General features: G+C 65.2%; 1 protein-coding gene across 1 annotated transcript; it reads left to right on the top strand.

Annotated features, from left to right (window-relative positions):
- The first annotated feature begins 1,539 nt into the window (after window positions 1-1,539).
- SHISA8 (shisa family member 8) lies at window positions 1,540-12,513 on the top strand. Its single transcript, XM_075051002.1, has 4 exons — window positions 1,540-2,170; window positions 10,110-10,234; window positions 10,345-10,485; window positions 11,705-12,513. The coding sequence occupies exons 1-4, from the start codon at window positions 1,623-1,625 to the stop codon at window positions 12,016-12,018; spliced, it is 1,128 nt and encodes a 375-aa protein (XP_074907103.1). The 5' UTR covers window positions 1,540-1,622; the 3' UTR covers window positions 12,019-12,513.
- The last annotated feature ends 177 nt before the right edge of the window (window positions 12,514-12,690 follow it).

A 12,690-nucleotide genomic window follows, 5' to 3' on the forward strand; every position in this document is an offset into this window, starting at 1 on the left:
GTGAGACCCTCAGCCTGCCACCCATGGTGGGGCAGGTAAGGGACGGGTCCTGGGGACAGGCTGGTCCACAGGGCTTCAGCGCTGGCCTGAAGGAGGCACCCATCAGAGGGAGCTGAGCCTCCCCAACCTGTTTAATCCCACCTCCATCATTACAATGTCTTTTTGTACCACCGCTTGCCTGGGGGCTGGGGTCTTCTCCTGTGCCGGCACCGTGCAGCCCAGAAGCAGCCCCATCTCCCAGATCAGGGTGCCAACAAGGCAAGGCAGGATGAGGCAGAGTCCAGCCCCTCTTTCCTGGAGCATGGAGGGATTATTTGCCCAAGGAGACCCTGGTGGTTCTGGATTTGCTGCCCTTCCCTGGGGCAGCACGCGGGACTGTCTGGAGAGGACAAGGCTGCAGCCACAGCTCCCCCATGTCGCTGCCCCTCGCCCCAGCCGCCCTTGTCCCAGGCTGCACAGCACGCCAGCGCTGGGCAAGGCGCTCGATGGCGCCTCAGTTTCCCCCACCCTGCTCTTGCCACAACAGCCCCAGAGCAGGGAAAGCAAATCCTGCCCTTCTGGGGAGAGGACCCGGCAGTGAGGATTAATATCATCTTTACGGGTGGCACCGGCCAGAGCGCAGAGCAGGGGGGGCATGTCACCCAGAGAAGCCCAGACTTTGAAGCCCGAACAAGGGGCCGTTTAGCAGCTTGCTAAAAATCACCATGGCTCTGAGGAGGACGTGTTTCTGGGGGTGCCCCAGCAGCCCCCTGCTTCGCCCATCCGGCATCCCCCCTGTGCACGTCTCCCCTCGGGGGGTGCCCCGACTCTGACACAGGGCTGGGGCTGCCGCTCCCCTCCCTCCCCAGCTGGGGGGCTGCCGGGGGGGGCATCCCACCGCCCCGGGGGCCGTGTCGTCCCCCCCAGCACCCCGAAGGGCCAGCCTGCGGCCCGCAGCTCCCTCCCGGGAGGGTGGGGGGGGTCTCGCAGCGGGGGCGGGGGCGTCGCTCAGGGGGCGGGCGGGTGCCCGCGGCGGCAGCCCGACGGGGAGGGCGGGCGTCCTGCCGCCCGGTGCCGGGGGGGGGAGCCTGGCAGAGGACTCGGTGAAGGACCTTCTCCGGTTTCCTCGGGAGGCTGTCAGGCGGCGAGGGAGCCGAGCCCCCCGCGCCTCGCTGGCCGCGCCGGCTCCCTCCCCCCGCCCTCCTCCTCCTCCTCCTCCTCCTCCTCCTCCTGCTGCTCCTGCTCCTGCTCCCGCTCCTCCCGCCCGGGTGCGAAGGGCTTTCGCTGCTTTTCCCCTTCCTTCCCCCGCTCCCCTCCGCCGAGCGCGGTGCCGGCAGCCGCGGGGATGGGGCGGCCGCCGCTCCCCCGCCCGCCGCCGCCCGCCCTCCCCGGCCGGCGGGAGGTGGCGGCTCTGCCCGGCCGCCCGCCTCGCCCCCTGCTCTGAATTGCTGCCCCTCGGCCGAGCTGGGGAGAGGCGGGGAGGGGGTACGTCCCCTCGCACCACCCCCCCCTTTCTCTCCCCATCAGCCCCTCTTTTGCCCCCCCCCTCGCCCCCTCCCCAGCCCGTTTCTCCTCCGCAGGGGCTCTTCGGCGGCCATGCGGCCGGTCCCGGGCGGGCGGCTCTAACTCGCCCCCTCGCCCGGATGGCCCCCCGGAGCCGCGGGCGGATGGAGCCGAGCTACGTCGTGGGCATCTGCTGCCTGGTGCTGCTGGAGCCGGGCCGGGTGTGGAGCGGCGAGCGCAGCACCGGGCGGCCCGGCGGGAGCGGGAACGGCAGCCAGGCGCCGGCGGCGGAGCCCGCGGCCCCCGCGCCCACCGGGGCGGCGCCGCCGGCGGGGGACCGCTGCCGCGGTTACTACGACGTGATGGGGCAGTGGGACCCGCCGTTCAACTGCAACGCCGGCATCTACCAGTACTGCTGCGGGACCTGCGGGTACCGCTTCTGCTGCCAGTTCAAGCCCGGGCGGCTGGACCAGAGCGGCTGCTCCAACTACGACACCCCCAACTGGGTCAACACGGGCCAGCCGCCCGCACGGGTGGACGAGACCCCCGAGGACCCCACTCGCGACAAGACCAACATGATCGTCTACATCATCTGCGGCGTGGTGGCCATCATGGTCCTGGTGGGCATCTTCACCAAGCTGGGCCTGGAGAAGGCGCAGGGTCCCCAGACGGAGATGACTGTCTCCAGGTAAAGGGGTCCGGTCCCCCCCACCTGCCCCGCTCGATTCCCCCATGGGTGGCAGCCCACATCCCCAGCCCCTTGCGTAGGGCGAGCCCCCGCTTCGCCCTAGGGCTGCCAGGAGGGTGAGGTGATCCCCAAAACCCCCGTCCCGGCATGCTGAGACACCAGGGGGGGTGGGTTGGCTGCAGCCCCCCAACCTGTCCCGGCAGGGAGGGCTGCCAGCCAGGACAGCCTCCATGAGAAGGGGTGACCGTAGACCCATCCCCTCTCAAAGTGACCTGCTCCGTCCCTTGGGGAAGCCTGTCCCTGCCTCCTGAGAGCCATCCCCATCGGCCAGCGGCGTGGGCAACATGTGAGCTGTAGGATGTGGCTTCTATCCCCCCCAAAACAAAGCCGTGGTTCCCAATGTGCGAGGGAGGCAAGACTGGGTCCGACTGTGCGTGGGGTGACTCGGGACCGCAGTCCCCTTGGGCTCAGCCTCGCTGGCAGTGGGGGGGAGAGGAGATGGCAAAGACAGCTTGGCCGTAGCTGCTGCGCTGCCTCGTTGTGCGTGTGCATGCATGTGCACATGCGTGTGTGTGTGCATGGGTGTGCGCCTGCCTCTGTGCACCGGGGTGGGACGTCACCCTTGCGGGGGGGGGACTGTGCTGCACACCCGTGGGGCTCAGCCTCCAGCGTAAAGTTGGGCAGCCTCCCCCTGGCCGCCGCACCCTGCGGCTCCAGCCCCTGGCTTTTCAGCCCACTCCTGGGACTGAGTGTGGGGCTGGTGGGGGGGAGGTTGGGGTGTCAGGCACACTTCAGCATTGGGGATCCCTTGCACGTCCCCCTGCTCCCGCCCAGCTCCCATGGCTGTTGGTGCGTCTTCCCCTCTCCCTCCCATACCAGTCTTGGCTCCAGATACACACTTCTCGCCCATTTCGTCCCACCCCCCTTGCCACACAGCCTCCCCCCCATCTCCCAGCACTGAGGTGTCACGAGAGGCCCGGCCTCAGCCCCACCAGCTTCCCTGGGGGCAGCAGGGTCCTGTGCCTGATGCTGGGGCATGTGGGGACAGGCAGGAGCGGCAGGTGACACCCCCACCCCGGCATGGGGTGGGGCAGGGCGAGGCAGGGCGGGGCAGGGCAAGGCAGGATGCGCAGGCAAGGCCAGGCAGGGCTGGTGGCCCCAGCACTAGCCATGGCTCCATGGCCTCGCTTTCCTGTCAGTGTCATGTTGTACAGCTCCTTCACTTAAGTAGGTTTTTTTTCTCCCTCCTTTTTTTTTAATTTCTTTCTTTTTTTTTTTTTTTACCAATCACATTCAATGAGTTTAACACTTCGAAGTGGCTGCCGGCAGTTCCAGCCTCCCTGGCGCAGCTCTGCCCCTGCAGCTCTGACTCAGAGCTGGCCCTCCTCAGCCTCCCCCCCCAGCGCACATGCGATGCACACATGTGCACACACACGTGTGTGTACACACACACAGAGGAGCAGAGCCAGGGCAGGTTCACCAAGGTGGTTGTGCCGTGGTCGTGCCATGGGTGCCCTGAATCAAAGAGGGAGGGATGGAGAGGGGACCCAGCGAGGGCTGCAAGTGCAGCAAGAGGGGCTGGCGGCTGAGCCAAATCCAGCACCTTGCCGAGCAGCGGGATGCATGTGCTACTTCGCGTCTTCCCAGTGAGGACGTTGAGCCTGGCGATAAACCCATTTTTATGCCATTTTGTTCAGGGATTTTAGCTTTAAAAAAAAAAAAAAAAAAGGCAGGGCTGGAGGAAATTATTTCACCGGGACAATCAGGGAGCCGCCCTGATTGTACCTCCCCAGCACAGGCACCCTCTCTCCTTCCCCTGGGGCACCCACCTCCCCCTGCCCGCCTGGGGCTTGGGCAGCCACTGGGTGCTACACCCCAACTCCGAACCTGCTGTGCCCCATCCCCAGACCCACCCTGCTCCTTGCACCCACCCGGGGGAGCAGAGGCTGACCCCCCTGCTTGGAGGAGGGTCGTATCCGGGCATGGGTGGGGGTCGCAGGGCCCTACTGAGCCACGCGAGGCACTTTTGGGGGGATCCATGCTGTGGCTCCCCCCCCTTGGCAGGGAGCCTGGCTGGGTGCTGCTGCGAGCCCATGCCTCCCCACCCCGCATCGCCTGAGGAAGCGCTGGCACCTTGACAGGATCAATACGGCCTCTGCCAGCCTCCCTGCCTCTCGACTCCCTTTCCACTTGCCCGCCGCTGCGTCTTTTTTTGGTCTCCCCCCCACCTCCTGGGAAGGAGATACTGTGTTTGGGGAGGGGTTGGCCCCCGGGACGCCCGGACCCAGGTCCTCACGCCCTGCCGGCGGGTCTTGCCTTCTCCCATCACCAGCTGCTGGCGGGACTGCTGCCATTCACCAGGCGGTGTTTTCTGTGGTTAGCCTCAATTCTGTGCTGCCAGAGCCATGTGTTTCCCCAAAGCTGCACATCTTTTGGGCATTGACATATGGACTGGGAGAAGGCGAGTTTTCCTTGCCCGCCTTTGTGGGACAAAATCAGAAGGGCACCTCCATCACTGCAGAAGTCAGGAAAGGTCTCGCCATCTTCCATGCCCTGTGTCCTTCTGCATAAGCCATGAGCGGCTCCCGGTCCACGGGGATGGTGACCAGCAAGCCACGGCAGGGCAGGAGCAGTGCATCTGGTACAGAGCCCCGGGTAACAGGCAAGGCACCAGGCCAGCGCAGCCTTTTGGGTGCCGGGCTGATGGAGACAGTGCCAGGGGCTGGGTGCATGGCACAGGCATCCGAAAAGGGATGCTGTCGCCTCCATCGCGCTGTGTGCCCCGTCAGCCTGGGCAATACGTTTCGTCACGGTGCCTCTGAGAGAGCAGGGCTATTTCTAGCTGCCTCATCCCCATACCCACGCATGGCCCGAGGCATGGGCAGTGCCACCTCGTCTCCCTCCCGGCGCCTCAGGTAGGAGCTTCTCATTTGCTCCTCGGGCACCGCATCGTGGCCTCAGGCCAGCTCCCTGTTGCACGGCTGACTTGGTTTCCATTCCCATCCCTCCCTCCCGCCAGGGTTTTTCCGCTCCTGGGGAGCGCTGCCTGCTGCCCCAGGATGGCTCCTGCTGCCCCTCCTTGCAGGCTTCCCCCTTGGAGGGGGGAAGGTCAACCACTTCTGCACCTCCAGGCACCATTTGTCATGGTCCTGGTCCTGGTCCGAGCCCAGGAAGAGCAACCAGGCATAGAAACCTCACCAGCTCCTCCCAGATGGAGACACCTGAGCTGCCCGTTCAGTCCTGGCTCGCTGCAGCCCTCGTCCAGCTTGTCCTGAGACCCCCACGCCACAGCCACATCCAACACGGCTTCTCCCAGCTTTGCCTGCCGGTCCACCCAGGGGAGCGGGCGCCCAAGCGGCTGCAGCTACCTGGCGTGTCCCCCCTCCCCATCCGCCTTCTTCCCGCAAGGCCTTATGGCAGCTCCCGCAAACCCCTCTCCTTCCTGCTCGGCTCACGCTTGGCAGCCATCCCCGGCACTCGCTCAGCCTGGCCAAACCCTGCGTTGAGTCAGGAACACCTGCCCATGTTTTTCTTCAGGGCCCGGATCTCCGGGGACGTCGGGTCCTCGGGGGCCGCCGGGATCTGGCTGTGCCCATTGCACAACAGCACGCACGCGCCCCAGACCTCTCCCCGAAACCTCCTGGGGAGGGTTGCAGGTTATGGCTGGGGTGACCATCCTTATGGGACGAGTTGGGCGAGGAGCAGCCTCCTGGGGGGCAGCGGGGATGCTGGAGAGGGACAAAACAGCCGGTGGGAGTGGGTGCCCTGGCAGCCACAGTAGCCGAGCCCCCGATGCTGGCTTTTCACTCTCTAGGTCCCCCCATGCTATTTGGGATCCCAAAACCCAGCCCTGCTGTGCATTCAGCTGCCCCGGGTGTTTGGCAATGCTCCAGTCTGCGGCCAGACCTGCGGTCAATGCCCACGGTACCAGGTGACTAGACCTGAGAAGGTGTTTGCAGGCAGCATGGCGAGTCGTCATGTGCCGCCCTGGCTCTCCAGGGGACGAGAGAGGGGACCCAGCTCTTTCGGGGAGAGACATCCAGACCCCTGTCCCCAGACCAGACATGATGTCCAGCCAGGCTCACTCCCACCGCCCAGTGCTTTGCCCAAGCTCCGTTACCCCTTGCTGCAACTCCAGTTTTGCAAAGGTGCCTTGCTACCCCCAAGCCTTCCTGAGCATCCCTGAGTGTCCCAGCCCTGCCGGGCGGGTGTCCCACGCTGCCCGCACTGCTCAGTTGCACGGATGGGCACCCCCTGCCCCGAGCAGATGCACCATGAGCCATGGGAAATGTGCCCCCCCCGGGAAGCGAAGGTGACACTCTCGCTGGGTGTGGAGGTGGCATGGCCGGCCAGGGTGCCAGCCCACCTGCAGCCGCAGTATGCCGTGTGCCTCCTCCACCACCGCACCTCTGCTCCAAACCTCACTGCCCTGCTCAGCAGGCAGCTGCCACCTTCTGTGTCCCCTCCAAGGGTTATTCACTCCAGCTCGGGGCAATGTCACTTTGCCTGTCACTCCATCATCTCTCCTCTCCTCTGGAGGCTGTGCTCTTGTCTCCTCCCCATTGCTCCCTGTCCCCTTGCCCAGGACTTGCAGCTGCTCTCCTGTTGGGCTTGCCAGGTGTGGGGCTTGGGCCTCCCAAAAGCGGGTCACCACCCCTGGGCCGGGGTGCTCTGCCAGGCCCTGGGTCCTGCTCCCACATGGGCACCTCCATTTCACGTGCCGGTGGCTCCCCTGAGGATGGCTCGGGAGCACGGAGCGCTGCGTACCAGCTCCTGCCACAGAGCTGTCTTGGCCTCCGTCATCACTGCTCCCGGATCTGCCTCTCTGCTTGGTCTCAGGGCTTGCGCCAAGCTGGTTTGGGGAACCTTGGTTGCACCCATCGGCAGAACCAGGCTTGCGGAGGTGGCTGCACGCCTGGTCTGTCCGCGGCTGTGCTCGGGCAAGCTGGCGGGCAAGCAACCACACGTGGCCTCATGCGCTCAACATCCATGGCCATGGTGGTGGATGGGGGCCTCAGTGGTGCCGCTCATTAGCGTTTTTTTGCAGATGAGCAGTGCAGGTTTAAAGGCACATCTGCCCTGTGTAAACCCACTTCCGTCTGCACCCTGGAGCTGTCTTGGTGCCACAGACCGCCGGGTGACCTAGGGAGATGTGGCCTGACCTTCCCCAAGCCCCCCAGCCATGGGACTAGGCTGGGGTTCATAAAAAACCCCAAAACATGTACGATGAGACATCAGCTCCTCAGCACGGTGTCACCCTCCAGATCCACCTCCCCTGCACCGCGCTGCCTGGGGACAGGGACAGGAGGGGGGTGCAGCCCCCGGGGCCCTGCCGGCAGCGTGGCTCATGGTGCAAGGTGGGGGGGTAAGTCCGGGTATTGCAGGCGCTGAGGGCTCATGCATACTTCTCACCTTAGCAAAATAGGTCGTTAAGAGCTGCTCGTGCCATTATTGTTAATTGTTATCGTCCACACACCCCGGGCAGTCGGCGTGGAGGGCAGGCTTACGAGAAAGAGCAGCGCTGGATTTATGTGGAGAGGAAGTCACAGATAAAGGATTGCTCAAGCTTCATAAACAGACCCGAGGAAAAAAAAAACAACAGAATTTAAAAAAATAGGTCAAATCACATTGAACTTCCTGGTGAAACGCCTGTTTGAGCGCTGGCCCCAGGGACAGGCGAGAGCAGGCAGCGGCCAGTGGGGAGGGGGCCAGCGAGCAGTGCACCCCGGGGCAGGTGGGAGCTGACGGGGCGGCAGCTCCCCGGGTTGACAGCCCGTGCCCACGGCCTCGGGGGACCTGCCTCCCCCCTGCCCTGCCTGGCCACAGCCCGCTGCCCCCCCCAGGCTTGTGCCCAGAGCTTTTCTGGGTGCAGCGCCCGTGGCCAAAGGAGCCTGGCTGGGCCCAGAGCTGAGGCCAAGTCGGCTGCAGGAGGGCTCCCGGGGAGGTGTGGGGTTTGAATAGCTGCAGGATGGAGGTGCACAGCCTCCCCGGGCAGCCTGGCCCAGCGTTTGACCACCCTTGCCAGCAGGTTGTTTATTCTGTTTAAACAGAATTTCCTGCGTTTCAGTTTGCGCCCGTTGCCTCTTGTCAGCCTGGCGCTGTCCTCATTGCATCCTCCCTTCGGATATTCACATGCATTGATAAGATCCCCCTGAGCCTTCTCTTCACACTGAACAGTCCCGGCTCTCTCAGCCTCTCCTCACAGGAGAGATGCTTCACGCCCTTCATCATCTTTGTGGCCTTTTGCTGGACCCTCTCCAGTACGTCCATGTCTCTCCTGTACTGGGGAGCCCAGAGCTGGAGCCAGCACTCCAGCTGTGGCCTCCCCAGTGCCGAGCAGAGGAGGATCACCTCCCTCGGACCTGCTGGCAACGCTTTGCTTAATGCAGCCTAGGAGACCATTTCGTCGCCTTTGCCCCAAGGGCACTTTGCTGGCTCATCTTTAACTTGGTGTCCACCAAGGAGCCCCAGGCCCTTTTCTGCCAAGCTGCCTTCCAGCTGGTCAGCCCCCAGTATATACTAGTGCCAGGTGTTATTCCTCCCTCATTTCAATTTCTTCAGCTCCATGAGGGTCCTGTTGGCTCATTTGGAGATTAAGTGATCCCGGGGCGGGGTGGGGGGGTGTTACCCAAAGCTCCCCAAGAAGGATGTGAAATGAACCCAAAGGGCAAGCGACCCTCCCTTGTAGCTTTGCTCTTGCCATCGCCCTGTGATTGTGACTGGATCCAAACTGGGAGGGAAAATGTCCCGGGAACAGCCCTTGGGGCCCCTGGATCATCCACACCCCCAGGCATAATGTATTGCTTTCACTGTTGTTCTCGCTGCCTTCCCTGGCAATTCCCTGCACCGGGCTCACTGGGCTTTTGAGCGCTCCAGAGCCATGAGCTGACATATCCACCAAGCCAGGATTATTCCCCCCTTCCTCTCCAATTTGCATTTATGCACGTTGAGTTTAATCTGCTGTTTTATCATCCAGCCACTTGCTAACCATGAACTCCTGCTGCAGCTCCCGGTGCGTGTCTATGAGCCAGCCAGAGCCTTCGAGGCGCGAGGCATGCTGACAGTGAGCCAGGGATTAGGGAGCCAAAAAAAGCCCCGAGTGGACACCCCTGCACCCTTGCAGTCATGCAGGGCTGGTCTCTGCAGGGGGAATGGTGGGTCCTTTCATGGTGAAGCCCTGCACCAGCAGGAGCATCCCATCCTGCCCTGGGACTTGCTGCTGAAGGCTGCAATGCCACAGGGGCATGCCCCGCTCCAGCACTGCCGGTGTGCCCTGCTCTGACACCACTGGTGTGCCATGGTGGGACTGCGGCATCTCTGTCCATGAATGTTAAACACAATAGGGCTTTATCTTATGTAATGGTGTTTAATGTTTAATGCTGTTACTTATAAGGAGGGCGTTACGCAGGGACAGCGCATGTGCCGGGGGCTGCCACTAGTTTATCCTCCTCCCCAAAGAGGTGCAAGTGGCCTCTCTAATCCCTTCCTCGGGGTCTTCTCTGCTTTGAAGGAACTCGAGTGGAAGTGTTGCCTCCTGTCGTCCCCCCCGCCCCCCCCCCCCCCCCCCCCGCCATCAGGCTCTCACTCTGGGGGAGCATGCCCGAGGTGTTGCTCCAGCTGCCGGCAGTTCGGGTTCCTCCAGCTCGGTTGGTCGTACCCTTGCAGCCCGCTCAGAGCCTGCATCTCCCTCGCTGCCCTCACCCGCTGACACTCCCAGCCCTGGGAGGGCTCAGACCCAAATTCACTGCTGGCAGGGGCTCGCCAGCCCCCTTGCAGAAGCTGCGTTGGGAGCCTGGGTGCTCTCCTTGCTCCCAGCGGCCATGTCCTAGCCACAGGCTGCCTGGCTCTGCCTCCAAAGAGGGGGGGTTCAGGGCTGGGACGCATTGGTGGGGCCAGGGGAGCGGGGTATCGCCCTAACGGCCCTTCGCCCCCTCCCCAGGACGCTGACGGACCTGCTGAAGCAGCCGGGCCACGGCCTCTCCGAGCACGTGGACGGCCTCATGGGGGGCGTGCAGGTCCCTCTGGGCGAGGGGCTGGTCCGAGGCCCCCCCAGGAACGGCACAGGTAAGGCGCCGGCACGGTGGGGAAGAATAAGCTCCCTTGGGTGAATAAAGGCAGCGGGAGGGCGCTGCCCGTGGCTGAGCCCCCCTGCCCACCTGCCTCTGCCCCCCCAGACAAGCCGCCCCTGAACAACGCAGTGGCCATAGCCCCCCCGCTGGGGCGGCCCCACAGCCACAGCAAGCGCCTGCCGCTGGCCACCAGCCTGGCCCTGCCGGCCCCTGCCTATGCCGCCTACGCCGCCCTCCAGGCTGGAGGTGAGTGCCGCTGCTGTGTGGGCCGGGATGGTGGCTGGGGTGGGACGTGCTCCGTGGAGCCCGCGGGCGGGTGGGGAGGGGCGGTGGGCTCGCAGAGGGGCGCGGGCAGGACCAGCACCCCCGTCCCCCAGGGCGGCTGCTCACGGCAGAGGCTCTGCACTGCCCCGCCGGCCGGCGACCAGGATCCCCCGTGGACCCGCTGCACTCCCCAGCCAATCAGAGCTCAGGATACCCCCATGGATCTGCTGTACTCCCCAGCCAATCAGGGCTCAGGATCCCCCGTGGACCCGCTGCACTCCCCAGCCAATCAGGGCTCAGGATCCCCCGTGGACCCGCTGCACTCCCCAGCCAATCAGAGCTCAGGATACCCCCACGAATCCACTGCACTCCCCAGCCAATCAGAGCTCAGGATACCCCCACGAATCCACTGCACTCCCCAGCCAATCAGAGCTCAGGATACCCCCACGAATCCACTGCACTCCCCAGCCAATCAGAGCTCAGGATCCCCCCCCCCGTGGACCCGCTGTACTCCCCAGCCAATCAAAGCTCAGGATCCCCCGTGGACCCACTGCACTCCCCAGACAATCAGAGCTCAGGATCCCCTGTAGACCCACTGCACTCCCCAGCCAATCAGAGCTCAGGATAACCCCATGGATCTGCTGTACTCCCCAGCCAATCAGGGCTCAGGATCCCCTGTGGACCCACTGCACTCCCCAGACAATCAGAGCTCAGGATGCCCCCCTGGACCCACTGTACTCCCCAGCCAATCAGAGCTCAGGATCCCCCCCCCCCCCCCCGTGGACCCGCTGTATTCCCCAGCCAATCAGAGCTCAGGATCCCCTGTGGACCCACTGCACTCCCCAGCCAATCAGAGCTCAGGATCCCCCATGGACCGCTGTATTCCCCAGCCAATCAGAGCTCAGGATCCCCTGTGGACCCACTGCACTCCCCAGCCAATCAGATCTCAGGATCCCCCCACGAATCCACTGTACTCCCCAGCCAATCAGAGCTCAGGATCGCGTACGGACACACCGCACTGATCTCCCCAAACCCTACGGCCCTCCCCGGCCCGTCGGCGCCCAGGATCTCCCCAAACCCTACGGCCCTCCCCGGCCAACCCGCAGCCGAGATCCCCCCCGCTCCCCAGCCGGCCGGCGCCCGGGATCCCCCCTCGCCGGCGGCGGTGTCCCCGGGGGTGACGCCCCCCCTGTCCCCACAGAGCGCGCCCCCGAGGACGCCTGCAGGCGGTTCGGGGGGCCGGAGGTGCTCCCCGCCGGCGCCCTGCCCTTCCCGCCCGCCGAGACCCCCGAGGGCTGCCCCCCGCCCGCCGCCAAGGCCAAGGGCCCCAAGCTGCCGGGGGGCCCGGTCTTCCCGGGGGGCTGGGAGGGGGCCCCCCCCCGCGGCCCCCGCCGGCCCGGCCCGGCCGCCCTGCGCCCCGAGGGGCCGCCCGAGGCCTTCGGCCCCGCTGCCCCGCTGTACGGCCAGCCCGCCCGGCACCTCGCCACCAACAGCAAGACCGAGGTCACCGTCTGACGGCCGGCGCCATCGGGGGACCGGGGCTGTCCGCTCGCCCCGGCGTCGCCGACGGCCTCCCCCCGGGCTGCCCCGCTGGAGCAAAGCGTCGAGACGGCCGGCCGCGGTGGGGGACGCGCCGTCCTTCCTCTCCCGGGGATGGGGGCCGCTGGCTGCGCCCACCGGCGAGGAGGCACCGTGGGCCCGGCCGTCCCTCTCATCTGGGCAACAAGTTTCAGCCGTTCTTGGCCCATCCCGTGATAGAGGCTGAGCCGGGGGCACGTTGGCAGAGCAGCGCGCTGCTCGGGGGACGGGGGCCGACGCTGGACAGACTACAGCTCCCAGGGATGGGGGAAACATCCTGCTGGGGCCAGGCACCCCCGGGACCGGGTGGGGGAAGAGCAACGGACTCAAAGCATTGTCCTGGCACTGCCGGCAGAGCCCCAGAAGCCTCTTTCCCTCCCCAGCCTCCCCTTCCCCACTGCCCTGGCCTCCACCTTGTCAATAAATAATACATTAAACTGTACGGCCTGGGTACGGATTGGCTGGGGGACCCCACGCTGCTCCCAAAACCCCAGCTCCTTCCCCTGGGCAGCGAAGCCCATTCCCACAGGGTCCGGGGAACCCCCCAATGGGGGAAGCGGTGGGAACACAGCTTCCAGGGCCAATGGCAGACCCCTTGGAGCAGCTACG

The sequence above is a fragment of the Buteo buteo genome, chromosome 19 (assembly GCF_964188355.1).
Source record: "Buteo buteo chromosome 19, bButBut1.hap1.1, whole genome shotgun sequence".
NCBI lineage: Eukaryota > Metazoa > Chordata > Aves > Accipitriformes > Accipitridae > Buteo > Buteo buteo.